Genomic DNA, 27,501 nt, shown 5'->3' on the forward strand with positions numbered 1-27,501 from the left:
GAGCATCTTTTCGTATGATATCATGTTGGGCCATGGTTGAGACATAAGGGGTGTTCAGGGGTCACTTGTTTATTGGATAGGGAGTGTGTTGGTGTTGCTTGCTTTGGAGTTTGAAGGAGGGGCGCGGGGGTCACGAACGGTGGGGCCTCGTCATCCTGTCACGCCCCATCACACCCCCAGCATCTTGAAGGTGCCCTCTGGGGCTCCGCGCAGCTGCAAATGCTTGAATGGTTGTGTGCTGTGGGATCCGCGGGGATGAAGGTATGAGGAAGACCCTGGGCCCCCAGATGGGAGTCCGGATCTATGAGATTGACCTCGTTTGCATTGGTTTGCTGGTTTTCAAAATACAGCAATTGCTTCCTGAGATCCCCAGAGAAAAGACTTGTGGTTGGAAATAGCTTCATCATGTCGTGGGGCACAGGCAGGATGTCACCGCACGGTCCTGCCCTGGCCGCACAGGTGCTCGGGGATGACTCAGCTCTCTGAGAGCCCGGAGTGACCGAAACTGCCATGTAGTGTTGTGTCGTGTGACTCAAGTGGGCCACTTTGTCAGTGCTGGTGTGGGAGCAGGCGGAGGGTGAGGAGGGATGAGGAACTTTGTCACACGTTTGCTTTCTTGCCACGTAGGAAGAGCCCTTTGTAGTGGCTTACTCTGCGGAATCAGGGACGGTCATCCGTGTCCTCTAAGTGACAGGAAAGAGCATTTGGGTGACGGCGTCAAGCTCTCAGATCTTGGCTGCCTTGTTCTGCTCAAAACCCGGTTGCAGAGATGGGCTTTACTGCGGGAATGCCTGCGGTGTGGTGTCTGTGTGTTTTGTATTGTGTGTTTTTTGGACACACGACGTTATTTCGGTAAATGCCTGTTTTGAAAAGGAGCCCGACCCGGTGTGGCTCCTGGGCCTGTCAGACGGCGGTGGTTCTCGCAAATCCGGTTCCAAAGGGAGGCACGTCCCCCTTCCTTGTTTCTTGGCCAGAGAAATTACAGGCAGCATGACTCCCATCTCCTGTTCCAAAGTCCACGGGGGCCCATCTGGACGCATTGGGTGTTTCTGGCTCTGAGGTTTTGTGGGCTGTGGGATCTGGACGAGATGGGATTATCCTGTGACTACTTCTGGGTCCTGTGGCTTTTATGGGACAATCTATGGCCGTAGATGCCTGTGCCCCTTCCTTCCCCGGCTTCCTGGTCTCTCACTGTTAGGGATCGCGCACGAATAGGAAGCGCGGATTTCAAGCACGGCTGGATCAGTCCTTTCAGAGGGCTCCTAAACTGGAACGCGGCCAGGGGATCGAATTCTCATTTCCTGAAACGTCACCCAAACCTAGAACTGGTGAGATAGTGCTGAGGTGGGGGCAGGACGCTTTGGAAAGGAACTTCCGGGACATGCTACGGTTTTCTGCCCCGCGGGGACCAGCGTGGACTGGGGGTACCGCCTTGATGGCTGTAAGGAGCAGACATGGGACAGGTGTATTAGTAGATGAGGACCTTTTCTTTCCTCATACCCAGAAGGGTGTTGACCTGTTATTTAAACTTAAAAAAAATCTCAAAGCTGTCAATATGAACTCATTCTTTTATTTTTTTAAATTTCTTGATTTTTTTGAAAAAGACTTTAGTTCTTTATTTGACAGAGAGAGAGATTGCGAGAGAGGGAGCACAAGCAGGAGTTGGAGAGGGAGAAGCAGGCTTCCCACTGAGAAGGGAACCCAACGCAGGCTCGGTGCCAGGACCCTGAGATCATGACCTGAGCCAAAGGCAGACGCTTAACCCACTGAGCCACCCAGGCGCCCTTCCCCCCTTTATTTTTAGTAAGCAGGCGCCACGCCCAGGGTAGAGCACAACACAGTGTTTGAACTCACAGCCCTGAGACCAAGACCTGAGCTGGATTGAGAGTGGGATGCTCAACATTTGAGCCACCCAGGCGCCCCCTCATTCTTGTGTTAGCTTTACGTGGAAAGTAGATAAATGACCAGATGCATTTTTATTACGACTTACTCATTGGAGGTGTCCCAAGATTGAAAAGCCATGTTCACATTTTTATTTAGAGCAAGTTCATGTTTTTTGTTTGTTTTTAGTTTAACGAGTCCAGTAATAATTGTGCTGGGGGGCGGAGAGGAGGCAGGAAGTGGCCTGGGTCTGGTTCTCCCGCATTTAGCTGCACCAGCGTTTCTGAGCTGGTGGACTTGGGACTTAGGGAGAAACACCAGATGCAAATCTGCAGACCTGCCCATGCCTCGTTATTGGTCACCTCCTCCTGCCCCTTCGAGGCACCTCTGTCGGTGTTACGATCAGTTTCCCCGAACAGGAATGGCAGCAGCTCCCTCCATAGGCCATTCCGGGGGACACTCTTATCCCCTTCTGCAGATGAGACCACTGAGGCACGGGGAACATTGACTGACGTGCCCCAGGTCACAGGTCCCAAAGATCACGGGCTTGACCACGGCACTGTGCTGCCTGCTGATGGTTGAGGACCTACTGTGCGCCCGGCACGTTCCGGCTGGCACGAAGCCCAGAGCTGTCTCATCGGGAATGTGGTCTTGGGATGGAGGGTGTGGAAGGCTCTTTCTTGAAGCGTGCTTTGGTCATTCCAACACAGCAGCGAGGGGCGGGGAGAAGCCCTTCACGCACGCTCAGGAGGGAGAACGTGATGCCTGAATGGAGGCTTCCATGCTGGTGGTTTTTCTAGAAATTACTGCCAGCATCTGCCAACAACAGAACCTTCTCTTCATCACCACCAACCTTGGAAACTGTCAAAAGGGCTGGTTCTGAGGGGCTCCTGGGTGGCTCAGTGGGTTAAGGCTCTGCCTTCGGCTGAGGTCATGATCCCAGGGTCCTGCATCGGGCTCTCTGCTCGGCAGGGAGCCTGCTTCCCCCCTCTCTCTGCCTGCCTCTCTGCCCACTTGTGATCTCTCCCTTTCAAATAAATAAACTCTTAAAAAAGGGCTAGCTCTGAAATGTTTTCTTTTTTGGATTCGGGGTAGTACGTGAACGGGTGCGTGCGGATGTGTTTTATGGAGTACTTTTCCTATGTGTTTATTAAGAAGTGGGAGGTTCCATGTGGCTTATTTAGGAAGGCAGGTGTGGCCTCCCTCTGGTACTAAGCTCCAGGCCACCTGCTCCACAGTGGGCGCCCACCCCTCCTCCCCGGGCACTGTCTGTGAGAGCGAGGGAGGGGGCGTCCCTGGGCCTGTTGTGGCTCACTTGGACCCCTCCTTAAATCCTCGCCCGATGGGGACCGTGCCCACCTCCACATCTTTTGTGACCCGGATCCAGAGAGGTGCGGGCCCCGGCTGCTCGTCGCAAGTGCATCCTGTGGGGAAGAGGCGGGCGGAGGTGACGCCCAAGGTGAAGGGGGAGCACTGCCCTTTGCCCCGGAGAGAGCTGACCCTCACCTAGAACACCTTCTAGTTCTTTCTCTGTGTGTCTCCTAAAAACAACCGGCATCGGAATAACACAGTCTTACCGTTCTTTCTTCTAGGTCATCTTGAACGTCTGAATCCTTGCCCTTACCGATGCTGCTGATAAAACCGGGATGGCTTTGAACTCAGTAAGTGGTTAATCATTACCTTCCCAGACTTTTCCCTTGTTTCATTATTTCCGCTGTTTTCATTATTTCCGCTGTGTGCTGGGCTGCATTTTAAGAGCTGGCCGCAGGGAACAGGTGCGCTCGGGGGAAGCGGGTCAGGGCGCTGTCTCCATTGGGGGGGGTGGGGGCGGGTCAGGGTGCAGACACACAGCAGCTGCACCCGCGGAGAGCACCCCAAGCTGTCGGGTGGGTGTGGGGTGTGTGCACTGCTCACTGGCCCCTTCTCTCCTTCCCTGCAGGTGAGTTTCAGGGTGAGCTGCGGGGGCAGCCAGGGGCAGGTGGGCGCTGGGAGGGAGTGAGTCCCAGGGAAGAACGGGTACGCGAGGCATCACCGGCCAGCGGACCCCTGTGCCGCCCTGCGTCCCAGTAAACTGAAGGAGGCCGTGGTTGAAATCGCATTGGGCTGACTGTCCCTCTCCCTGGACGCCCCCCACCCCAGCGCCTGAAACAGCTCTGGAGGCCAACGAAGCATCTTTGCTCCCCATTGTCTCTCACTAGTTCTCTTCTGCCTGGGAATGCGCACACAGGACAGACCTTTGGTCAGTAACCAGCATCTGCCGCATCTTGTGTCTGGGACACAGCCCTCCTGCTTCTCCCTCTTCAGCAGCTGCCGGTTTTTATTTTCACTCGCTCCATTTTAAATTTCATATCCCCTGCCAGGGCTTCGCCGGGACAGCCCGCTGTGCCTGCCGCGACCTTCCTGGTGGGACAGCGTGTTCTTAGATGCTTCCGATAGAGACCAAACCCTTGTGCTACTTTTTTTGTTGGCCTTTGCTGCCCCTTTTAGATGAGAGATTACACTGTTTCTCTTTCTGCCCACCGCTCTGGTTCAGAGTTACAGTCTTTTGACTTGAAGGAGAGCATGGGTGAGTTATTAAGTGGAAGTTAACTCTGGCTCATTCCTGTATAGTCTCGCTTCCCTGGAGGCCCCACTTAAAATAAAGCATGGCGTTGCCTCGGCTCAGAGCACCAGTCCTGTGTGAGCCCACGGTCAACAAGAAGCAGGGGGAGAAATGAACGAGTGGGAAGACGATAGAAGGGCTCTCAGATGGGGGGAGCATGTGGCCTCCCCGTGTGGCCCCGCCAGTGGGCGATTAAGGAGGACAGAAGCAGGGGACACACAGGCTGGCCAGCTGGGGTCCTGCGGGGGCAGCCAGAGGTGGCAGTGTTTAAGTGGATAGAGGGCAAGGAGAAGGACATTCCCAGGACATGGGTGGGGATGGCATAACATAAAATCTGCGGCTGGGGCAGCACCTTCCATGTCCTGTGTGCAGAGACCGAGTGGCTCCCCGTAGAGGTGTGGTGCCTTGGGGAGAAAGCTCATCGCAGCAGGATGGCATTCAGACTCTTTAAATGTCCCTCAGTAAATGGTGACAAGTGTCCTAAGGAAGGAGGAAGTAGAAAAGGAACGTTCAGAATAACGCACAGGATGACTGTTTCGTTAAATTTCTTACCCTCTGTCACTCTGTTCCTCTCTGCAAAATGGGTCCACGAGTCATACCTGCACTGTCGTGGGGCGTGTTGTCCAGTTTCCAGGAGGCCAGGAGTGTAGACGCGGGGATATCACTGCCCTCGTTGTACTCTTCAGCTCAGGGTTTGGGTGTGGACTCCTGCCCAGGCTACTACACATTTCTCCTTTACTTTTTTTTTTTTTTTCCTTCACTCAATCTCAGTGTTGACCGTTTCCTTTCTCTTTATTTCAAGGAAAAAAAAAAAAAAAGATCAGTAAACAAGCAAATACAAAAACTGTTGACAGTGAGTCGAAAGTTCTGGTTGGTTCTTTGACCAGATGAGTTCAGCGTTTGGCCCGATGAGAATTGCAGCAGGTTTTCCGCTCCTTTTCCGAGCACCAGGGACGCAAGCCCAGCCTTGAGGGTGACCGGGTGTTGATATCACTCACCTTTTCTTTCATGGTTTAGGGGTCACCGCCGGGAGTTGGACCTTACTATGAAAACCATGGATACCAGCCTGAAAGCCTGTATCTGGCACCGCCCGCCACGGTCCCCGGTGTCTACCCGGCGTATCCAGCCCCGTACTACCCGCCTGCCGTGCCCCAGTACACCCCCAGGGTGCTGACGCACGCTTCGACACCCGCCGTCCACACGCAGCCCAAGTCCCCATCGGGGACAGCGTGTACCGCAAGTAGGACCTTTTTTTGCATTTCATTCCTACAGCAGAACCAGCGTTGGGGTCCATCTTCCCCAGGGGCTCTGTCGCCGACTGTCCTCCCTCTCTGCTGGGGCTGGTCCCAGGCCCCTCCCCTCTCCCTCGCTGTCACAACTGTCACTGCCCCTTTCGCCTCCTGCCCAGGGCCGTTGGAGAGCTGCCAGGCTGCAAAGCCCTTCCTTTACTTTCCTTAACTCTCCTGGCCCACCTTGGCCCGTCCCACCCAGGGTGATCTCCCAAGCCGGGCCTCTCTGCCCTCTTCCTGCCTCCGCGGCTTGTCCATGTGTCCTCCCGAATGAAGGGTAAGCTCCGATGCGGGAACCCCCTACCCACCCTTCCTCTGTGGTGCGGTTCCCTGGATACAGCAGGTCGCGCTGAAGATGCGCGAGGGCTTCAGGCTCGGCGAATGAAGTGGCTGGTGTGTTGGCACACGGGAGGATGTCTGGGCTTTAAGGGTCTCAGGGGCAGAGCAGAGCGGGCGTAGAGCAGGGTGAGGGCTCCGAGGACGGAATCCTTTCACTGCCACATGCTTCTGTCTAACTCTCATTCATCTGTTTCCTTTCCGCAGCCCTCCAGCTTTTTTTTTTTTTTTTGTTAAGATTTTATTTATTTATATAAGAGAGAGAGCACAAGCAGGGGGTGGTGGGCAGGGAGGGGCAGATGGAGAAGCAGATCCGCGCTGAGCAGAGAGCCCCACGTGGGGCTCGATCCCAGGACCCCGGGATCACGATCTGAGCCACCCAGGGACCCTGCCCCTCCCAGCTTTTAGTGCGGGTCAGTGGAGTGTTGAGAGCTGCCCGGTGGACTGGTACAGCCGCCAGCCAGTACAGCCGGTAGGAGTACTAGTGGCTAAACCAGCAACGTGTCTGCTGACGGAGTTTTCTTTATTTGGCGAGCATGCATGTGCCCATGGCGTGCCTAAGGAGGAACAGTAACGCGAACTTGCACATGCCCCCAGCACATCCTAGAATAGAAGTGAGTCCTTAACTCTGTGCTGCGGGAAGCCCCGGCGTGCCCCGCCCCAGACCCTGGCAACCCTTCACCAGCGCTGCTGCCTGTCATGCCCCCTGTGGGGCTCTGCGTCCCTCACTCTTAGAAAACGGCTCTTGGTCCTTCTCCCTGTCAACTGGTTCCTTCCCTCATCTCCTACCCCTCAGTCTCCCTCCTCTGCAGTCATCCCTTTCCCGAATGGTTCCCGCTTTCCCTCCTCCACCCATTCCTCTCTCATCAAGGAAATCCTCCTCTGTGCGCCGATGTCCCTCTGGGGGCGGTTGGGGGGTGCTGCGACCAGTGATCTGGGAACTCGGCAATGTCTAGAGATCCCTTGTTTGCTATAACCGGGGAGAGGCCGGCACGGCACCTGCTGGGTGGGTGCCGGGGGCCCTGGGGACCCCTGTCGTGAGCAGCACGGCGTCCCAGAACTGAAACCACCCGGCCAAGATGTCCGAGGTGCCGAGCCCCAGCGGCCCCGGTCTGAGGTCGCAATGGGGGTTGGCAGGAAGACCCCACAGAGGTATACTTGTCTCCCCCAGAAAAGAGGGCTTTTTTTAGAAACCAAGGGTCCCATCTTGAGATAAGACATTCGGAGTTGGAGTTCATACTAGTCAGTGTCCAGCCCAGGCAGACAAGACGAGCCCACTTGCGTGACACCGGTGTCACCATCCTGGTGATGGCAAGCATGGGACGGAGGTTGTGCCTTACCCGTGACTTCATAAGGGAGGAACACAAGCCTGCATGCATGGTTCTGCATTATCAAACCGCCCTTTGAACTCAAAAATTACTTAGTGAGTTTATCTTGCTGCTTTTTAAGTTTTTATTTTCAGAAGATTTTATCTAATCGGATACAGAGAGAGCGAGCACAAGCAGGGGGAGCAGCAGGCAGAGGCAGAGGGAGAAGCAGGCCCCCCACCGAGAGAGAGCCCGGCATGGGGCTCGATCCTGGGACTCTGGGATCATGACCTGAGCCAAAGGCAGACGCTTATCCAACTGAGCCACCCAGGCATTTTGAAAACCTTTTTATTGACTTGCATAGAAACATGCACGTTTTATAAGTTTAATGTTTGGCCTTGGACATATTTTTCTAAATTAATAGACTATTTTTAAGAGCAGTTTCTGGCTTACAGAAAATTGAGTGCTGGATTCCCATATACCCCTTCTTTCACCACGTTTTTCCCGTCATCTTGCCTTAGCGAGCCACGCTTGTTGGAATCGAAGAGCCGATGTTGATACATTATTACTAACTAAAGTCCGTTGTTTTATGAGGATCACGCCCCTTTTGTTGCATGTTCTGTAGCTTTTGACCAAAGTGTCATGGCATGTCCATCCTTACAGTAAAACACGGAATGGTTCCAGTGCCCTTGAAATCCCCCGTGCTCCATCCATTCAGCTCCCTGCGGCTCCCCAGTCGTTGACAGCCACTGATCTCCGTCTCCATAGTTAGGCTTCTCTTTCCAGAATGCCGTGTGTTTGAAATGGTGCAGTATCTAGCCTTGTCAGAGCCTCGAGAGCGTTTTGCGCGTTACTTAGTAGCGCAGAGCCAGAGGAACCGGTCAGGAGTGCAGGGGCTGGGCCGTCTGGGGCCTCCCTGTTGTCTGTTTGCTCCAGCAACCGTGAGTGATGAGTAGTCGGTTGTCGTTAAATGCAACGGTGTTGCGTTTGCCGATTGGCCCCAAGTCAAGTCTGGGCTGACCAGACATCTGATTGCAAGATGCCCGTCCTCGAAAGGTAGCCTCGGGGGTTCCCCCTGCCTACGTGCTCCCCATGAGAGCTGGGCAGATCGCTGTCTGCTCAGTGAGACGTGCAGAAGACTTAATGTAATAGCTCTTGGCTCACCGCAGGCGTTATCTTCTCCTAGATAAATACCCAGGTCAGTCTATCCAGGATCAAAGAACAGGAAAGCTCCCCGAAAGGAAGAAATCCTGCTTGGCTAATGAGTCACATTGGGCATTTGGAACGTCCCCTGTTGAGTTTCCTCTGCCACTCTGCCCTGCCCTGCCCAACCGTGAGTTCTGATAACGTGGTTCGGTGGCACATGGCTTTCTCCAGACCAGTGGCCTCTGCCTCTCCCGTGAACCTGTTAGGACTGCAAATCTACGCCTCCCCTTCCCCAGCGGACTCTTGAGTTCCTGGTGATGAGGGCCAGGAAACAGGTTAGCGGGTGCCACGGGCGATTCCTTAGCCTGCTACTAGGGTTTGAGAACGTGGCAACAGGACGAGAGCCGTGGCTTTGAGCCCGGATGGGTGGGTCTGCCCTCGTCCAGCAGACTCCAGAGGCACAGATGGGTGCTGGGGGTGCCCGGCCTCCCCCACACTCCGGGACACCGACCTGGGTGTCCTCCTGTAAACTGAGGGGGTGGGAGGGTCTGTGGATGCCTTCTCCGCTCCCTCCCCTCTGCCTCTCCCCTGCTTCCTCTGAGGACCGGGCTTGCGTTGGGTGTGGTGTGTCCGACCCTTGATAATCGCTTTTGGCTTTGACCAACAGTGACCTGTGGGTTTGTTTTGACTGGAGAGCACTGGGGACCGTCTCCAGATGACTTGATTCTTGGCTGAGATGTGAGCCCAGTGCTCCTGCCTCAAACCAAAGAGTGGACGGATGTCAGCGGTCCCCAGTGGAACGTTCCACAGGGACAGGAACGTTCTATTTCTGCCGTGTCCAGAGAGGCAGCCCCTGGCCTCATGTAGCTGTTGAGCATTTGAATTTACATAACTACGAATGAATAAGTATTTCATAGATGTCACGGGAAGTGTTTGAAGCACAAACGGCCACACGTGGCACCTGAGGATGGGACACGGGGCTCTGCGGCAGCCTTTCCCTAAACTGTCTTGGGTTAGGACAATTTATTCTGCCTTGAGCACTGTTGCCAGGGAGGTGATCTTTTGGGGACATTGCTGTTGTTTTCCTATGCTTGTCATCACCGAAACAAGGTATTTTTCCCTCTTTTAGGCAATTTTTTACATGAATCATTTATTGGACTATTCTAAGACCATAACTTCTTATTTTTTTAAGACTTATTTCCTTTTTTTTTTTTTTTAAAGATTTCATTTATTTATTTGACAGACAGAGATCACAAGTAGGCGGAGAGGCAGGCAGAGAGAGGAGGAAACAGACTCTCTGCTGAGCAGAGAGCCTGATGCGGGGCTCGATCCCAGGACCTGGGATCATGATCTGAGCTGAAGGCAGAGGCTTTAACCCACTGAGCCACCCAAGCGCCCCAAGACTTATTTCTTTACTTGAGAGAGAGCGTAGTGGGGAACCCAGCGCAGGGCTCAATCTCACGACCCTGAGATCATGACCTGAGCTGAAAGCAGGAGTCGGACGCTTCACAGACCACGCCACCCACGCGCCCCACAAAGCCATACTTTTTAAAACTTACCATAAGGAAAGGTTACTTCTTATCATGGCTTCTCCTGTGGGAGATGTAAGATCTCCCCAGACACGTTCTTAAAATTTTAAGTCTCATTTTTAAGTATGAGAAATTACTGCTTAATGTGCCATCCTCTTTAAAAAGTAGTGGGTAAGATTTGAGAGTGGAACTTAAAGAAACTTTGTGACTCTGTCGTGTGCTCTCCCCCTTCCCCAGAGGCCAAGAAGGCGCTGTGCATCACCGTCTCCCTGGGGGCCATCCTGGCGGGAGCCGCCGTGACCGCAGTTCTGCTCTGGAAGTTAAGTAAGTGTTGGAGGGGAACCAAGCCTTTGCGGGGTGCCTGCTCTCGTGGGTGGCCCGCCAGCCTTCCTGAAGTTTCTTTCCCCCAAGCAGCTGTCTTCTCTTTCTTCTCTTGGGTGATGGGGACACATGAGTAACCATTGTCATCCAACTGCATTCTGGGTTGTCCTGAGTCACTTTCATGTCTCCTGCTGGTCTGTGGGCTGGTGGGCACTGACCCATTCCGACTGTATCCAGTGCTTCGGGCAGTAGGCATTGCCCGGCACTGGGGAGCACAGACTCCCGGCCTCGGGATTCAGCCACACCTGTCCCTGAATCTCGGTGGCCACATCACCGATTACGTGCTGAGGCGTGACTGTCCTGTGCCACCTCGTGACCTGCAGCCGGGCCTTTTCCGTCAGCCCTGGGCGGTGCGGACTCACAGCTTGGATGGAACACAGAGGTCACCTGTGCGGCAGAGAGGACATGGGGTGCTGTCGAAGTCCAAGGCCACAGGCCCTCCCACTCGCACCAGGGGCTCCGCTGCTGCTGACTGCCAGCCCTGCTTCTTTGCTGTTGGTGGTGGCAAGGACATACCTGCTCCTTAGTAACATTGAGGGGGGAAGGGTTCTTCTCTCCTGTTGCTTGGGACCCTGAGAGAGGAACCCTGCCGGAACTCGCACTGTGTGTGTGAGGTTTTCTCGGTGTCTCCGGCTGACTTGGTCTCCCTCCTGTCACTCTAAAGTGGAGAACAAATGCTCGGTGTCTGGGATAGAATGCGGCTCGTCGGGAACCTGCATAAGCCCCTCTCACTGGTGCGACGGGGTCCTGCACTGCCCTAGCGGGGAGGACGAGAACCGATGCGGTAAGTCGAGGCAACGTGTGCACCCGTGGAGGCAGCCTCTGTGCCCTGGCGCCCAGACTGCACCCCGTCCTGGGCACTAGGGAGTCACTGAACCGCGACCCAGATGCTCTAACCGCAGATGAGGACCCACGCTCAGAGAGTGCACTGCTGGCCCAGCCTCACACAGCGGTGGGAGGGGGACGGCGGGCTCCCAAGCGCAGAGTTGGGCTCTGTTATTTTCAAGCCGCTCGCCTTCAGCAGGGTGGGGATCTCTTGTCACAGAGAGGCACCCGGCTTTGGCTTTTTATTATTTTCTGTTAATTGTTAGGAGGGATTTCAGGGCAGGAGGAGTGGATGTCCTGGAAAAGGGTGCGGGTGCGGGTGTGATGCCCGTACCCATGGACAGCTAGCCACGGCGTGACCCTGACCCCGGCCTGGCCCCTGCCAAAGGGACCGCCCGTGGGCTGTTTCCATGTCGTGTGGGTGGGCGGACGTGGAGGAGCTGGCATCATCCCCCGTGAGTGTAGCTGACCTCTGCCCCTGGTGTGCAGTTGGCTTATTTCTCCTGATGACCTTGTAGTTTGTCCTCCTCTGGCAAAACGTGTGAGCCAGTCTGCCTGGCTGTGGGGCTGTGGCCGTGGCCCTGTGGTGCTGCGCCCCTGCGTCCAGCTCCCTGCTGCGCCCCTCTGACGCGCTTAACTGAGAACCCTTTTTTTTTTTTTAAAGATTTTATTTATTTATTTGACAGACAAGAGATCACACGTAGGCAGAGAGGCAGGCATGGGGTTGGAGGGGAAGCAGGCTCCCCGCTGAGCAGAGAGCCTCATGCGGGGCTGGATCCCAGGACCCTGAGATCACGACCTGAGCCGAAGGCAGAGGCTTTAACCCACTGAGTCACCCAGGCCCCCCGAGAACCTCTTGTTTTTAAACAAATTTCAAAGTTGCAGTCTGAAGGAGCACCAGGACTATGACCAGCAGCTTTTCTCTTCTCCCCTCAAGTTTGCCCTAAGTCTTCCCCTTTATTTAAGCACGCGGAGGGCTGTAGCCGGTGGGGAATTTGGGTCCCCTGCCTAGTCCTGTGCCCTCCAGGGTGAGGACTGCTGCCTTGCACGCCCTCCCTGCCCAGTCCCAGCACCTATGGGGGGCATGCCAGGGGGAGTCTGGAGAGGAAGGTGGGCCCCCGCCCCGGCTCTGTAGGGCCCCTGGGGTCACCTGTCCCCATGCTGGAGCCTCTCGGTCCTGCGAGCTGTGCCTGCGTCTGGGGAGTGTCTGCACTTGGCAGTGACCCACTCACACCTTCAACTTAGAATACAACTTAGTCTCCCCCCATGTGTTGCTGATGATGGGATTGTCACCGTTCTCCTGAGTTGGGGGTCTCGAGGCTCGTGGAGCGCGGTTCAGCTGTCCTGTGTGATGGCTTTTGGTGTTTTCACATGTGGGCACGCACGTGTGCAAGGACAAACTCCAGCAGACTTGCTGTGTCCTGCAGACCCTCCCCTTCCTCCCTCTCTTCTTAATGGTTGTGTTTTTTAAAATACTTTGAATTAATGTCCTCAAGCAGATCAGCATCAGGAAGTACCAAAGGATATGCAGGGACAACTCCATGTCCCCCGCTGTGCTCACACACGCACACACATACACACAAGTACACACACAGAAACGCGTGCGTGCCCGTTCACCAGCCAATCGCGCTTCTTTATCGAGCAGCCGTAGGGGTTCTTGTTTCTCCTTCCGGAGAGTTTTTAAGTGAAAAAGCATTTGAGTGTGTGTCTGTTTCCTGCTGCCCTCCTTTCTCAATGCCCAGTGCCCAGCTGACGGGCAGGTCTCGATGGCACAGATGACACATCCTGGGGACCATTTCTGTGCTCTGGTGTGTGGCTTCAGGGCCCTGGGAGTCCCCTCGTCTCCATGGGCATGACGCGTGTGTTCCAACCGTAGGAGCACGTTGGGGAGAAACACCCCAGAAATAAGACCGCCGGGTCAGAGCGTGGGCATGTGTGAAATTTGATCGACCCAGCTGCACTTGGGGTTGTACAGCTTCCTCATCGATTACTGATAGAACACGAGATCGGTGCACACGGCACTGCGTGTGTACTCGGTGTCAGATCAGAACACGCCTTTGACGTGCGTTTAATTCGTCCCCCCTAGAGCGGAAATTACTGTCATTGAAATGCGCGTCTTCTGACGCTACAGCATCGCCCATCCCGGGAGAGCGTTCGAGTGCACGTGCGGAGTGTTCCTTTCCTCAGAGCATACCTGCTCTCGAATATGCGGACGTGTATTGAATTGCACGTACTGCTAGCCTTAGTTCGTGCTCTGCGGCCGTGGCCATGGTTTCCGGGACCATTCGGTGTCACAGGAGGTACTGAAGCACGGCTCGGGGTGGCCCGGGGAGCACGCTGTTTCCTACACTTGAGATTGGCTGCGAGGGAGGACCTCGGGCGTTCTCACCACGGAGGAAGGTGACAGCTGTGTGAGGTGGTGGGCACGTCCGCCTGCTTCACAGGGTGTGCGTGCCGCTTCCAAACGCCAGGTCGTACCCCTCCAGCATAGGCGATTGTCCTTGGTCAGTTACACCTCAGCAAAGCCGAAAATGTTCCTAAGACTGAGGAAAGGAATTTGAACTTGAGACCATCTCCAGCTCTCTGTTGCATCAACTGTCATGTTTCCCTACTTAGCATTTTTTTAAAAGTTTTTTTTGTGTGTGTGTTTTTAAGTTTATTTATTTATTTGAGAGAGAGAGAGAGAGAGAATAGGGGGTGGGGGGAGAGGGCGAAGCAGGATCCCTGCTGAGCAGGGAGCCCACCTCAGGATTCGAACCCAGGATCCCAGGATCCCAGGATCATGACCTGATCCGAAGGCAGGGTGCTTCACCAACTGAGCCCCCCAGGTGCCTCTTCAAGTTTGTACTCAAAGGCCAGCTAGTGAGCACACATGGAATATTAGTTCCAGGTGTACTACATAGCGATGGGACACTTGTGTCCACCCCCCGGTGATGGTCACAGCCTGCGTCCTCCTGACTCCCCATCACCTCTCCCTGTTAGCATTTGATCACAGAGACATCAGAGAGGAAAAAAGCCTCTAAAATCACCACAAATCCAGAAGGCAATGTCTCCTTTGCTTTCTGCTGTGCCGCAGGGTCTGTTTTAATTTTGGAATTATGTTTAATTCCAGTGGCTTCTTAGAAAACTTAGTGGACCTTATTTTTCAGCAGTGTTGAGTGTGTAGAGGATTGAGCGTTTGGTCCGGACTCCCCGGGTCCCCACCCCACACACACTGCCCCATGTTTAACACTTGGCGTTGGTAGGGGGCTTTCATTTTAATTGATGAGCCCATGATTAATACATTCTTCTTAATGAAGAGTGAGCTGAGTTCTTAGTTCACGCTTGGGTTCTTTCTTGGCGTGCGGACAAATGCATAATGTGTTTGCATTTGGACAGTGGGTTTGAATTACGCATCCTGACCCATAGCCACCATCACGAAATCATACGGAGGATTTTCACTGCTCTGAAAACCGTCCGCGCTCTGCCTCTCCACCCCTTCCTTCCCTGGCCCCCAGCAACCACGAACGGTTTTATTATCTCCGTAATTGTGCCCTTTCCAGAGTGTCACCTGTTGGAATCCTATGCCTCGTAGCCTTTCCAGACGGGCTTCTGACACTCGCTGTGATAGGCACTTAAGCTTCCTCCCTGGCTTTTCCTGGCTTGGTGGCTCTTTTCTTTTAAGCGCACAGTCACAGTCCGTTGTCTGGCTGGAGCACAGCGCGTCTGTCCGCCCACAGAGCACGCGGCTAGCTGGCCCGGGGGGTGTGGGGTCACTCATCCCGGAAGCATCAGGAAATGATGAGCCTGGGGCTGCTGGCTTCACAGGGAATGCGCTGGAAGGTGTCAGGACGTGCAGTGAGCTGTGGCCACAGACGGGCGGCGAGAATGAGGTCTGCAATGACCAGTCCTCCTTTTACATTTGCCATCCCATGTTTCCCGCCCCCAGACCTCAGAGCGCGGTTTCACAGTTTCACACGCTTTTAGACTTTGCATGGCCTCGAACAGACGTTTCGCGGCGGGCCCTCTTTCGCGGCCCTTTTCAGGGTCGTTTCCGTTAGGTCAGCACCGGTCAGTCCTGCAGCCGCACGGGCTCCCGCTCTGTGGCTGTGCCCGTCTCCACGTGGTGGCTCACACAGGGAACATTCTCGGGATCCTGGGTCCAGAAGGCACTGGAATAAAGCAAGGCTTAAACTAGGTCTGTAATGTTCCGTTTCTTTCAGCAAAAGAACTGGGGTCGTTTGGGTCAGGAGCTGCTGGATTAGAGGTAGAGCGTGCGTGAGGGCGCCGGGCACAGCTTGGGGCGCCCCGCTGGGACCCAGGGTATAGGGCATGAGGGGTCAGCTTGTTGTTCAAAAGGATCGTTTAAAGGTCATTTTTCAAGAAACCCTTTACCTTATTCATTTATTTTTTAAAAATCAGCTGTATCAAGGTGTAATTCACATACCATGGAATTCATTCTTTACGATACACAATTTGGGGACACCTGGGGGGCTCCATCTGTTAAGTGTCTGCCTTGGGCTCAGGTCATGATCTCAGGGTCCTGGGATCAAGTCCCACATCGGGCTCTCTGCTCAGTGAGGAGCCTGCTTCTCCCTCTGCCTGCCTCTCCCCCTTGCTCGTGCACTTTTTTTCTCTCTCCTTCTCTCTGACAAACAAATAAAACCTTAAAAAAAAAACCAAAAAAACAGATGACGCAGTTTGGTGGAATACTTCCGTCACCTGCTAAGGGAAGGCCGAGGGGGTCCCCCGCCCTCCGACTTGTCCCTCCCCCACCCCAAGCCCCGCCCGCCCCGGGCCCCAAGCAGCGGCTCACCTGCCCTCTGTCGCTGTGGATTTCCTACTCCGCGCAGTTCACAGAAACAGGGGCGAACAGGGGTGCAAGCGTGGCCAGTGCTTGGCTCCTTTCAGGGCTGGGTGGAACCCCGTGGTGGAGATGGACCACACTTTGCCCGTTCTTCTGCTGGTGGTCCCTTAGGTTTCCCCGCCTCTGGCCATTGGGATTAACGCTGCTGCTGAACATCTCTGGAGGTCCTGGCCCAGCGCCTACATTCGGTTCTGGGGGGTAAAGAGCACATGAGCGCTGAGAAGGGATAGGCCGGGGACGCCCCCTCAGGGGTGGTCCGTGCCTGGGGAACAGGGACCCGGTGCGGCCCCCTCTGAGCCTTTGTGTTGAGGGCTCGGGGCTCGGGGGTGACGGACAGCCTCCCAGAACTCACAGAGCCTCTCCCCTGCCACAGTTCGCCTCTACGGCCCGAACTTCATCCTCCAGGTGTACTCCGCCCAGAGGAAGTCCTGGCACCCCGTGTGTCAGGACGACTGGAGCGATAGCTACGGGAGGGCCGCCTGCCAGGACATGGGCTACCGGTGAGTGTGGCCCCAGCTGCAGAAACCCGGGAAGGATCCTCTCCGTCCCTCCCTGGACGTCCCGGCACACCAACGCTGGGACAGTGGTCTCCTGCCTAGGGCTGGCCTGGGAAACCAGCGGGTGCCCACTGCATCCCCCCCTCCCCCGCCACCTTCCTGCCTCTAGTGGCCAAGATTCACTGCCATCCCACTCCGCTACTCGGGGGTCACCAAGGTCCAAGGTGCTAGCTGAGGGTCTTGGTGGCTCTTTTCTCCAGGAGCCTCTAGGCAGAGTTGAAGCCTTAACCTCCCCAGCGGTCCTCGATGGGTCCCTGGGGGAGGCCAGAGGGAAGAGATCGTCCTTGACCTTCACTGTGCATGCTTGGGGGAGGCACTGAAGCCTTTGAACAGGAGAGAAGAGACATCAGATTTCTATGGAAGAGAATTCAGCCCTGCCTGGGGCCGCGGGGCGGGTGGGAGAGGCAGGAGGGCCCTTCCCAGGGGTTCCCAGCCGGAGGCTCACCAGAGCACACCCCGGAGGGCATGGCAGCCGTCTGGGCCCACGGGGAAAGGCTGGGCTGTGTTACCTTAATGCCACCACCTCTTCCTTGGAGTGTCCCCATATGACCTTTGTGCAGTCCTAGGGGGTTCGCCAGAGACCGGTTTTCAAAATTAATTACCACTTGATAAGAAATTTGGCATCTTAGCTAGTGTACCATTTCAAAATGCCATTCTCCGATTGCAGTCGAATGACCTAGTGAGGCCCCCTCGCAGCTCAGGACCTGATGGGATTTTATAGCTGGGCGGGTTTCAGCCTCTGTCCATTTCCTGAAGTTCCTGTGCTCACACTTCCCTGTCCTCGTGGTTTCTTTATCCTGACCGTGGAGCTCCCTGACCCTGGGAGCTTAGAAAAAGGCCAGTGGAGAGCTTTTACCTGACACTCCTGGGTTGTTGCCAGGGTGGTGGACGGGATGGTTCTAACCCACGGTCACTTGATTTGAACTTGGGGTTTTGTTTTCCAAATGCCCGTTGGTGTTTCTCTTAATCGGAACCCCATGCAAGAGAAGTCTGATGATGGGCACAGGACTCGGGGCTGCTTATCAGGAAGCCATTGTTTTAATTAACGTTTTCTGCCTCTTTTAGGAATAGTTTTTATTCTAGCCAAGGGATCGTAGATGACAGCGGAGCCTCCAGCTTTATGAAGCTGAACACAAGTGCGGGCAATATGGACCTGTACAAGAAGCTGTACCACAGGTACTGGGCGATGCCTTTCTCCCTCTGAGAAGATGGTAATGAGCGACTGGGAGACACCGTGGGGAGTCCGTGCCGAGGCTGCTTTCCCTGAGCCGGAATTCCGGGTGTCTCTGAGTTTCTCGTTGGCGGGAGATGGGACTTGTAAGTGGGGCTGGTTGCTCTGGGTTCATTTTTGGGAAGCAGCTAAGGGTTATTTACTGTTGGTGCCCTTGATGGCATCGGATAACGTCGTAAAATGGAGAGTTCTTACTGCTTTTCTTTTTTTAAAAAGATTTTATTTATTTAGCTGAATGAGAGCGAGTGAGCATAAGCGGGAGGGGGAAGGTCGGTGGGGGCAGACTCCCCACAGAGCAGGGAGCCCCACACAGGGCTCGATCCCAGGACCCCGAGCTCATGACCTGAGCCGAAGGCAGACGCTTCACCGACAGAGCCCCCAAGGCGCCCCCTTACTCCCTTACTGCTTTTCTTTCCTCCCTGGACATTAGAGACGTACATGCTACGTGCAGGGTGTGTGTCCAGAGAAAGCCTCAGGGTCGCAGCCCGGGGGACCAACTGATCGCACTTTGCGCGGGTGTTTGCGAGTTTCAGCCCAGGAGTCCTGCTTCCCGGAGATCCCATCAGTGTCCTGCTGTCTTCCCGGGATCATCATTATTACCTGAATGTTCTCTAACGTAGAAGTCACACAGTGTCCTCTGTGTGTAAGCCTCGTCTGCTCCCAGGTCCCTATCGCTCATCCCCAGGTGGCCAGCCAAGCCGGCTTCTCCCTGTCGGCCAGCTGCCAGGGGCTGCCCTCGACTCGGGCAGGTGAAGTCACCAAGCCGCCCCTCCTTTCCTTTGAGTGGGAGGCTGGCCGCTGTTTGCATTCCTGGTGGCTGCTGACCGCGGTGCAAGGGGGCTGACTTCCGCCCAAGCTGCCCAGCCTGGCGGTCCCCAGGAATGTGACAGGGTGAGCCCGGGAGGAGGGCTCTGCTGGCCAGGTGCAGGCATCAAAACAGCAGGGCTGTGTTCTGCTAAGCGCAGCTGCCGGGGCTCTTCGTAAACGCTGGTGTCTCTGTTCGAACACTTCCCCTGCGGCTTCAGGGCTGAGCAGGGATGGAAGGCTGCCTCCTGGCCACGAGAGCCCCGGGAGCTCACGAGGTGGCCGCCGGGTTGGCAGGGAAGACGAGGTGGTCCGTGGCTGGCATGGGGTGTCCCATACATGTGGGGTGAGTGGAAGGCTCCTTCCTTTGCGTTGATACCCGGGTCGCAGGCTCCCACTGGGGTCGCCCGAGCGGCCGCACGCTGCACCTCCACGGAGAGGACGGTCGGCTTCGTGATTCTCAGAAAACATCTTCTCTTCATGGGGACGTGGCTTCTCTCGGGGTGGTTAAGCCCCGCAGCCCGAGACCAGCAGGACCCGCAGTGCCCGGGGAAGCATGGGGCCCTCGGTGTGAGGGTGGCCGAGGGGACTTTGTACGTTGGACTCGGGCTCGTGTTGGATCATTTTGGGGGAGGTTCCAGGAAGCAGGGCTTGGCTCTGGACCGGGTGCGACTAGGAAGCGAGGGTGATTTTGTGATTGGAATCTCAGCGCTGCTTCTGGAAGGGGGCAGGCGTGAAGCCAGGCGTGAAGCCTGGCTACGGTGAGATTGGCAAATGGGTGCCATCCCTCCTGGTGGCCAGCAGAGGGGGCTGCCGGTGACCGTGTGGCTGGGATGCGGTTTGTGCCAGCACGTTAGGGCTGATTCTCTCCCTCACTATGTAGTAGTTGGTCATTCATCTTTCAACTGTAACTTTAAGCACTTCCCTCCCAAACGAGTAACTTTTCTCTGGTTCCTGAGCCAGCGATCAGCTGCCCTTGCTTTCCGTGCGGTTGTAAAGCAGGAACCCGGAACTTTCCGGATGGCTTCTGGACAAAACCAAGGGGTGACTTCGAGTCCTGGGAATGAAAATCGTAGCCATGTTACAGGGTGCCACTCTGACGTGGTACCCTTCTCATCCCATTCTACAGATGGGGAAACTGAGGCACGGGGAGGTGACGTAGCCCGCCCAGAGGCACACAGTGGAGACTTGAAAGCCGGGCTTTGACTCGGTGCCCCCATGTAGATCTGCTCTCCTTGTCCAGGTCTTCGGTTGTGGGTCCTTCCACACTGGGGAGGCCGGGCCGCGAGAACATTGGAAGAAAATGTTTATTTCTAAGTATTTTGAGAGTTGAGCATCAGAGTGACCAGAGTATCCCCTCTTCTTCTGCAGTGACATCTGCGCCTCGAAAACAGTGGTTTCTTTGCGTTGTATAGGTAAGTGATTCTCGATTACCCCTGCTTTTTTCCTAAACAGGGAACACGCTATAGGCTCAGAAATGCCTCCCCGGTGTCTGGGGAGGTGGGGGGATGGGCTGGGATGTGCCTGGAAGCCTTGCGTCCTGCCTGCACCCCAGCTCCCTGCAAGGAACACCCTTCTGGGATTATGGTGTGCTAGAGGTACCGTCAGCCTCGGGTCCAAACAGCCATCCCATGAGGACCGGCAGTCTCGGGAAGCTGATGGGCCCCCCTCCTGCCCCCCTCCAGGTGGGCCTGGAGGCCATGGCTCTTCCCATCTCTGGGCTGGGATTACTTACAGCTTCCAAACCGTTGTCAGTGTGGGAGGCACCGTCCCTGTGCTCCCCTCTCTGGGGTGGCCCAGCCCTGTTTCCCAACGGGATATGGTTCCAAAGCTCAGCTTTTCAAGAGGTGAATCCAGTAGCCACTCCCGGGGGGCTGAGTGACCCTGTGGTCCCAGCCGCTGCTTCCCAGCTGGGCTCAGCTCAAGCTTCTTCAGGCCCTAAGAGAGCGTGGTGCCTGCCCCATCCTCCAGCCCTCATTGTCCACCTCGTGGGGCATGAGACCCCCACGCTCCAGCAGTTTGCAGGCGCATTGGGGGACACTGACGGAAGCCCAGCTCCTTTACGCTGTCGGGGATGGGGACAGGGTAGGGGAAGGGAGGGGCTCGGAGATTGAAGTCCCCTGGGACTTCAGCACCCTTCCAGCCTCCCTTTCTCTTTTGGTCCTGGTCCACGGTGAACTTCTCCCTGTGCTTCCGAGGCCCCCGCCCCACCCTCCCCCTCCCATTAGGAGGCTCTGTCTTGTAAACTAGGCTTTTTTCCCCACTGGTGATCCCGAGTTTCCACAAAGGAAGCCTCGTCTCCCTTTCTGGCAAAGAACTTGGCACAAGTGGCACCAGGCCAGGCCAGGCACTGAGGATTCACACTCCCTGCCCCCCCCTTCCTCCCTTTCCTCCCTCCCCCTTCCTTTCCTCCTTCCTCCTCCTCCCTCCTTCCCACCCTCCTTTGCTTTGTTCAGGGACTTTGGGGCCTCTGAGCATTCAAGCAGGCCCAGGCCCCTTGTTATCCAAGATCCCCCACCTGGGTGTGCAGGAGACCCTGACAGGATCAGGGCCAAATGACAGGCGGCATCGAATGCCGGCAGAAGCTTCCCCGGGGTCTGGGGGGTCCAGGGAGCGTCTAGGACACACTCTGTCGAAATCAGACCCAAACAAATGGGACTGAGAGGCAGCCGCAGTGGCCCAGCAGTCTGGCAGGAGATGTGGTGGAGCCAGTGGGGGCGGCCCTGCTGGTGCTCACGGCAGGGTGCTTGCACTTCCAGAGTGCGGGGTCACGGGGAAGACGACGCGCCAGAGCCGGATCGTGGGCGGGAGCAGCGCGTCCCCGGGGGACTGGCCCTGGCAGGTCAGCCTGCACGTGCAGGGCACCCACGTCTGCGGGGGCTCCATCATCACCCCCGAGTGGATCGTGACAGCCGCCCACTGTGTGGAGGAGTAAGTCCATTGGGGTGAGGGGGTCTCGGGCATGGCTCGGGGCTAGGGGGGACCCCTGCAAGCTCTGATTTCTTTGCCTGTACATGGGGCACAGCACCCACTTCATGATGCTGCTGGAGGGTCCCCTGGGCTCGTGCTTGGGCAGCAGAAGCCGGGCCCATCCCCCACCCCCCAGCGGGTGTGTGCGGGTGCCCCAGCATGCTGGGCTCTGGGAGGGCTGCCGTGTGGGGGATGCTGGGAGCATGACCCCTTCCAGCCTGCATCCTAGCTGAGTCCTCGGGAGGCCTGATCTCTCCTGGATGCTCGTCCTCAAGACGGCACACCAGAGAGCCTCACGTTGCTCTGCCCGGGGTTCCCTGGGCCCCACAGGTAGGCAGCCTTGGTGATGGTGTTGCCCACGCAGATGGGTGGGGAGCGGGGAGGATAGCCACCATTTACAATGTTGGCCTTTTCCTTTAAACATAGAGATTTTTGGTCACATCTGTATTTGGGAGGAAACTCCACGTAGCAAATCTGTTCTGAGTCAGAGTGAGCTTGTGCCTGGCTTGGGTCCCGGCCCTGCCATCTCCCCGCTGTGTGGCCTCAGCCATTCACACTAGGTGTCTGACCACGTGCCCTCTCTGCACCCCTGTGGGACAGGCGAGCCGCCTCCTCCCAGAGGCTGTGGGGAGGGTGAAAGGAGCGAGGTTTCCCTCCTTACCACCTCCCTCCTCCTCCCTCCTGATGGCTCCCGGGATCCGGGATTCTCTTCAAGGGAAACCCCTCAATAAGGCTAATGCCCAGATGGCTGTTAAACCTAGAGTCTAGACATTGGTGCACATTTATTGAGCACCTACTGTATGCCAGAAGATGCCCTACAACATAAAAGTAGGTGAGACCCTGTCCTGCCAGAAATGAGGTGTGAAACCTCATTTTGGAGGCATCAGGCCGAAGAGAAAGTGTTCTTAGAACCTTTTTGGTTTGCAGGCTGGTGCGGAGCACAGGAGGGAGGAGCTCATGACGACGTAGAGGGGAGGGGCCGGGGAATGGGAGAGCTGGGGACGACCTTGCTGGCCTCCCATGTAGCTTCTAGCGGGTCGTGCCCCTCTGGGACGCCTGGCTCCGGCGTGTGACTTATGCAGTCGCCAGATGAGTGTTTCATGTTCGCACTGCCAAGACACTGAGTGGCGTTGGGCTCTGTCCTCCAGACCCTTGAACAACCCCCGCTACTGGACGGTCTTCGCGGGCATCCTGAGACAGTCTTTCATGTTCTACGGACACGGATACCGAGTGGGGAAAGTGATTTCCCATCCCAGTTACGACTCCAAGACCAAGAACAATGACATCGCTCTAATGAAGTTGCAGACGCCTCTGACTTTCAACGGTACGCCCCCGTGTCCCTGGGGCTCAGGGCGCGTGCGCCACTTACGCCGCATCTTAAGGACAGAGGCGGATGGGAACGAACCCCGGGCCGTGCTGACCAACCGGAGGGAGGGGTGCGGAGGGCTGGCTCACGAGGCGTCCTACCCCTTATAGAACGATGATTTCATCAGCACGCGGAAGTCCGGAAGGGGCTCCAGCCACAGCCCCGTGGACATTTGGGATTGGACGCTTTCGGTTGGGGGGCCCTCCTACGCGGTGTAGGACACGGAGCGGGAGCCCTAGCGTCCACCCCCAGAGGCCAGCAGCACTTTTCTGCTGTGACAACAGTGTGTCCCATCGCTGGACACATCCTCGGGGCGACATCGCCTGTAGTTGAGAACTGCTGGTCTAACGTTTGTCGGTACTTTCCGTTTTCACGTGACCCCCCCAAAATAAGACACTTCACAGTTTACAACAGTAAAAAACATGCAGGGTTCCCCTTGGGTTCGTGTTCGGCCGTTCTAGTCCATGCAAGGGTCTCTGCGGAATGTTCCAGCCCGCTTGGGTACAGATGAGGCGGAGCCTTGTCCCTCCCCTCGAGGTGTTTGGATTCAAGTTGGGATACGGTTTAGACCCAGAAGGAGCTGGTCGGTGGGGGTGGTGTCCGGCAGGGGCCTCTGAGGTGCAGCGGGGAGCGCCCCGAATGTGAATGTTTAGAGGCAGTAATTCCATTTGCAAGTAGCGTAACTCCAGAGAAGGGAGCACCCCGTCTGTAAGAAGAAGGGTGCAGGGATGGGAAGCGGGAGTGCCAGAACACGTCGGGATCTGGAATTTCCCATGAGCGACGGCGCTACCAGGCCCCGCCGCGCACAGGTGGGGAAGGGCCAGGGGACACCGTCGCGGGAAGCCTTCCGTTAGACCAGACCCGCTCACCGTGTGTTCCCTTCCTGGAACAGACAAAGTGAAACCAGTGTGTCTGCCCAACCCGGGCATGATGCTGGAGCCGAACCAGTCCTGCTGGATTTCCGGGTGGGGGGCCACCCACGAGAAAGGTGAGGTCCCCGGGGACACAGCATGCGGTTTGGAAGTGGGAGGTCTGGGGTTTTAATCCTGGTTCTGCTACCTCCTGTTGCAAGCGCTTAGTGGTGCGAGCAGGCATCTTACGTATGGCTCGCAGCCTTGTGGGAAGTGTGTGCGGCACACGTGCACACGTCCTCTAAAGCAAGGGGGGAGGGGCATGTCGGGGAGGGGCAGGCCAGCCGGGCACCCAGGCGTCTGGTGTGAACACAGATACCGCGGGTGAGCCCTACGGTGTGTGCCCGGCTTCGCGGCGGCCAAGACAGATGGGAAAATCAGCACAGATTTGCGGGGCTCCTCCCATGGGCTGGGAGCGCAGCATGGAACAAAACAGGACAGATAACGTCCGCGTTTTCTCGTGGGTGTCTGGGGGCAGAATGTGGCCAGACAGGAAGCAGGTAACGGAATTAGGGCTTTCAAACGGCAGGAAGTTGTGACAGCAAGGGCCTGGCTGCTTTGAAGAGGTGGTCGGGGAAGGCTTCTTGGAAGAGGCAACATTGGAGCTGAGATCCGAATGACCAGGCTGTTTAAGAGAGAAGGGTCGGTGTGGCTGGGGCGCGGTGAACCGGGGTGAAGGTGTGGGCCGTGTGCGGCCTCACGGGCTATGGGGAGGACGCTGGCTTTTACTCTCTGTGAGATGGGAGGCCGTTGGGAGGTTTTAAGGAGAACAGGTGACTCATTTGGTTCAGCATCTGACTTGTGATTCCAGCCCCGGTCATGATCTCAGGGTCTTGAGGTCAGGCTCGGCTTCAGGCTCCGTGCTCAGAGACGAGTCTAACCGAGGCTTCTCTCCTCCTGCTCGCACATGTGCTCTTTCTCTCAAATAAATCCTGTTTTGGAAAAAGGAGAATGACGTAATCTGGTGACTCTCTGGGGAGTGCAAAGGATGCAGGCAGGAGGGGGGCTGAACCCCAGTGTGGGGAAGCGTGGCGTGGTCCTGCCTCACCAGTTGGCAGCTCAGCCGTGGGGGGTGGACTGGAGGGGGGGACACCAGTGCACGTTTGGGACAGAGCCACCATCTTGCTGATGGAGTGGATGTCAGCAGAGGCGAGAGAGGGGCCCAGGGAGGGCAGCTTTGTGCTTCGTGATCTGAGCCTTGGGTGGGGGGTGGTAGTGCCACGGCCTGAGTGGGGGAGCACTGGGTGGTGAGCATTTGGGGTTGAGAGCAGGAAGAGGCTCTTTTTGGCTCCTGGAGCCCGTGGTGCCTGGAGGACAGCCATGTGGAGGTGGCAAGGCAGGAGGGAAGCTGTAGAGACGACAAGGGCCCACCACGCTTTACGTGCAGGGGAGCCGAGAGGTGGGGGCAGTATGTGGAAGCTCCGGGGCCGCCCGGGAAGGGTCTGCTGAGGAGGGAGCCCCAAACCGCGTCGCTGGGTGGTGAGAGAGGAGATTCTAGAACGCGGATGGCCTTCCGGAGCCAGCAGGACTGAGCACACAGCACCCGCAGTGAGGCGGACCCCGCGTCCCGGGACAAGGCTTGGGAGGAGCAGGGAGGGCGGGGAGGGGCCGGGCCGTCGGTGTCCTGTCGCGGGGGAGGGACGCCCCGCCGCAGCTCGTGTGGTCCTTCCTCTCAGGGAAGACCTCGGACGAGCTGAACGCGGTCATGGTGCCCCTCATCGAGCCCTGGCGATGCAACAGCAAGTACGTCTACAACAGCCTGGTCACGCCGGCCATGATCTGCGCGGGCTACCTGCGGGGAGGCACCGACTCCTGCCAGGTGAGCGCGCGCATGCCGGGCGGGGTGGGGGCAGGGGCGTCCGCTCTCCCGCGCCCGGGCCCCTCGGGTGGCCGTGGCCATGCGCGGTGCTGACGCTGGGGACGCGCGTGCTGCCCCCGCTCGCACCCCCGGGGGTTTATTTCGTCAGCGTGTGGCGGGGTCAGAAGTAAGTTTCTGAACTATTTAACAATACGGTCAGCAGTTTACTGGGTAACTCCTGCCTGGTGCCGCCTAAAACTCGTTACCGGCACACGGTCTCTGGGGGTTACAGTGCTGTCCCTTCTCCGGGAGCCCCGAGACCCGCGCCGCCACGCGTGACTCCCACGGGGCGCCCACCTCGATCCCCGCCCTCGGCACGTGGCCGCTTGTGTGCGCGGGTTGTGGTCTGAACTTCTGCCCTTGCTGTGTCCCCCAGGGTGACAGCGGAGGTCCCCTGGTCACTTTGAAGAGCCGCATCTGGTGGCTGATCGGGGACACGAGCTGGGGATCGGGCTGCGCCAAAGCTAACAGGCCAGGCGTGTACGGAAACGTGACGGTGTTTACCGACTGGATTTACCGACAAATGAGGGTAACTTTCCTGTCCCTCTCTTCCCCGAGGGCTCCTAGTCCGGTGTCAGAGCCCCGAAGTCTGTAGGGTGTGGGTGTGCAGTCCGCATCGCTCGCTGTAAAGATCTGGGAGCCTTTCGAGTCCAGAGCCAGCTGTCCCCCGGCTGTCCTGTGCGCTGCAGACCATGCCTCCTAGGTCTGGCTCAGCCGGGTCTGCTCCACAGCACCCCTAGACCGCTCATACCCAACTGCGGTGACAGGCAGAGAGCAGAGCGAGCCAGATTTCTGTGCCCTGGGCTGGGGGAGCAGCCGGAGTTCCTGGGTATAAGGAAAGGTGGTGATGACCGGAATTGGGGTACAGCTTCCCTCGGAGCCCAGGAGCGGGGCCCACAGATACTGAAAGTTGAAAATTTCCAGAATCAATCCAGGGGGGGCCCGCCCAACTCCTTGACCTTCGTGCTGCAGGAGAAAAAAATACCTGTTGGTCCCACTCACTCGCTCATTTGGTTAGAAGTCAGTCTAGCAGAAAAAAAACAAAAAACAAACAACAATTGGCTACCTTTTTTATGGCTGAAGAAAACAACATCATTTCTTTCTTCCATTTTGAACAGGCAAACAGCTAATCCATGTGCCCTGGTCCTTGGCACTGTGTCCGTGAGAAAGTGAAGGGGCCGGTTCTTCATTCCCCGGGCATCGTGTATTTCTAGAAATGATTGGAAGGTCCTTTCATTGTTATTAAATAGTGGATTTGTCTGTGTTTGGCGCTCTCCACAGTTCTGCGCAGGCCATAGGCCCTTGCTCCGTGACCCTTCGTCTGAAAGGGGTGACAGGGCCCAGCTGGGTGTGGGCACCTAGGGCCAGTGCAGAACAGTGGGTGGGAGGCTGCCCTGTTGGGATCTTCCTTCTGAACCCACTGCGGGGACCACTTCTGGATGCACCTGGGGCTAGTGACTTCTCAGCTACTGGATGGCTGGCAATGGACAGGGGGAAAGCTGGGTGGGACTGTCAGGGCAAGCTTTTGGGGTCACTGCCGGTTAGGGCTACCCTTGGCCAACCCACAGGGGTCTTTGCTGATCATTTTTTAGTGCCTTCTCACTATGGTGGCTGGAAACCAGGGGACCAGCCCTTCATGGCTAAAGACAAGATTGCTCCTGC

The 27,501-nt window shown here is 56.7% G+C and overlaps 1 protein-coding gene across 1 annotated transcript; it reads left to right on the top strand.

The window, feature by feature from the left end:
* Positions 1-3,500: 3,500 nt before the first annotated feature.
* TMPRSS2 (transmembrane serine protease 2) lies at positions 3,501-27,102 on the top strand. The gene is made up of 13 exons (XM_032865299.1): positions 3,501-3,542; positions 5,501-5,723; positions 10,328-10,414; positions 11,136-11,255; positions 16,516-16,642; positions 17,765-17,875; positions 20,106-20,149; positions 21,494-21,665; positions 22,853-23,028; positions 23,963-24,058; positions 25,658-25,800; positions 26,216-26,368; positions 26,958-27,102. Exons 1-13 carry the CDS (start codon positions 3,528-3,530, stop codon positions 26,967-26,969), a joined length of 1,479 nt encoding a protein of 492 aa, XP_032721190.1. The 5' UTR covers positions 3,501-3,527; the 3' UTR covers positions 26,970-27,102.
* The last annotated feature ends 399 nt before the right edge of the window (positions 27,103-27,501 follow it).

The sequence above is a fragment of the Lontra canadensis genome, unplaced genomic scaffold (genome assembly GCF_010015895.1).
Source record: "Lontra canadensis isolate GAN:19392208 unplaced genomic scaffold, GSC_riverotter_1.0 scaffold29, whole genome shotgun sequence".
NCBI classification, from domain to species: domain Eukaryota; kingdom Metazoa; phylum Chordata; class Mammalia; order Carnivora; family Mustelidae; genus Lontra; species Lontra canadensis.

Bases quoted from the DNA above. Each gene is read 5' to 3' on its own strand.
- TMPRSS2 (XM_032865299.1), top strand. The intron at 21,666-22,852 runs GTAAGTCCATTG...TCTGTCCTCCAG, and splicing joins GCCGCCCACTGTGTGGAGGA to ACCCTTGAACAACCCCCGCT. The intron at 23,029-23,962 runs GTACGCCCCCGT...TTCCTGGAACAG, and splicing joins GACGCCTCTGACTTTCAACG to ACAAAGTGAAACCAGTGTGT.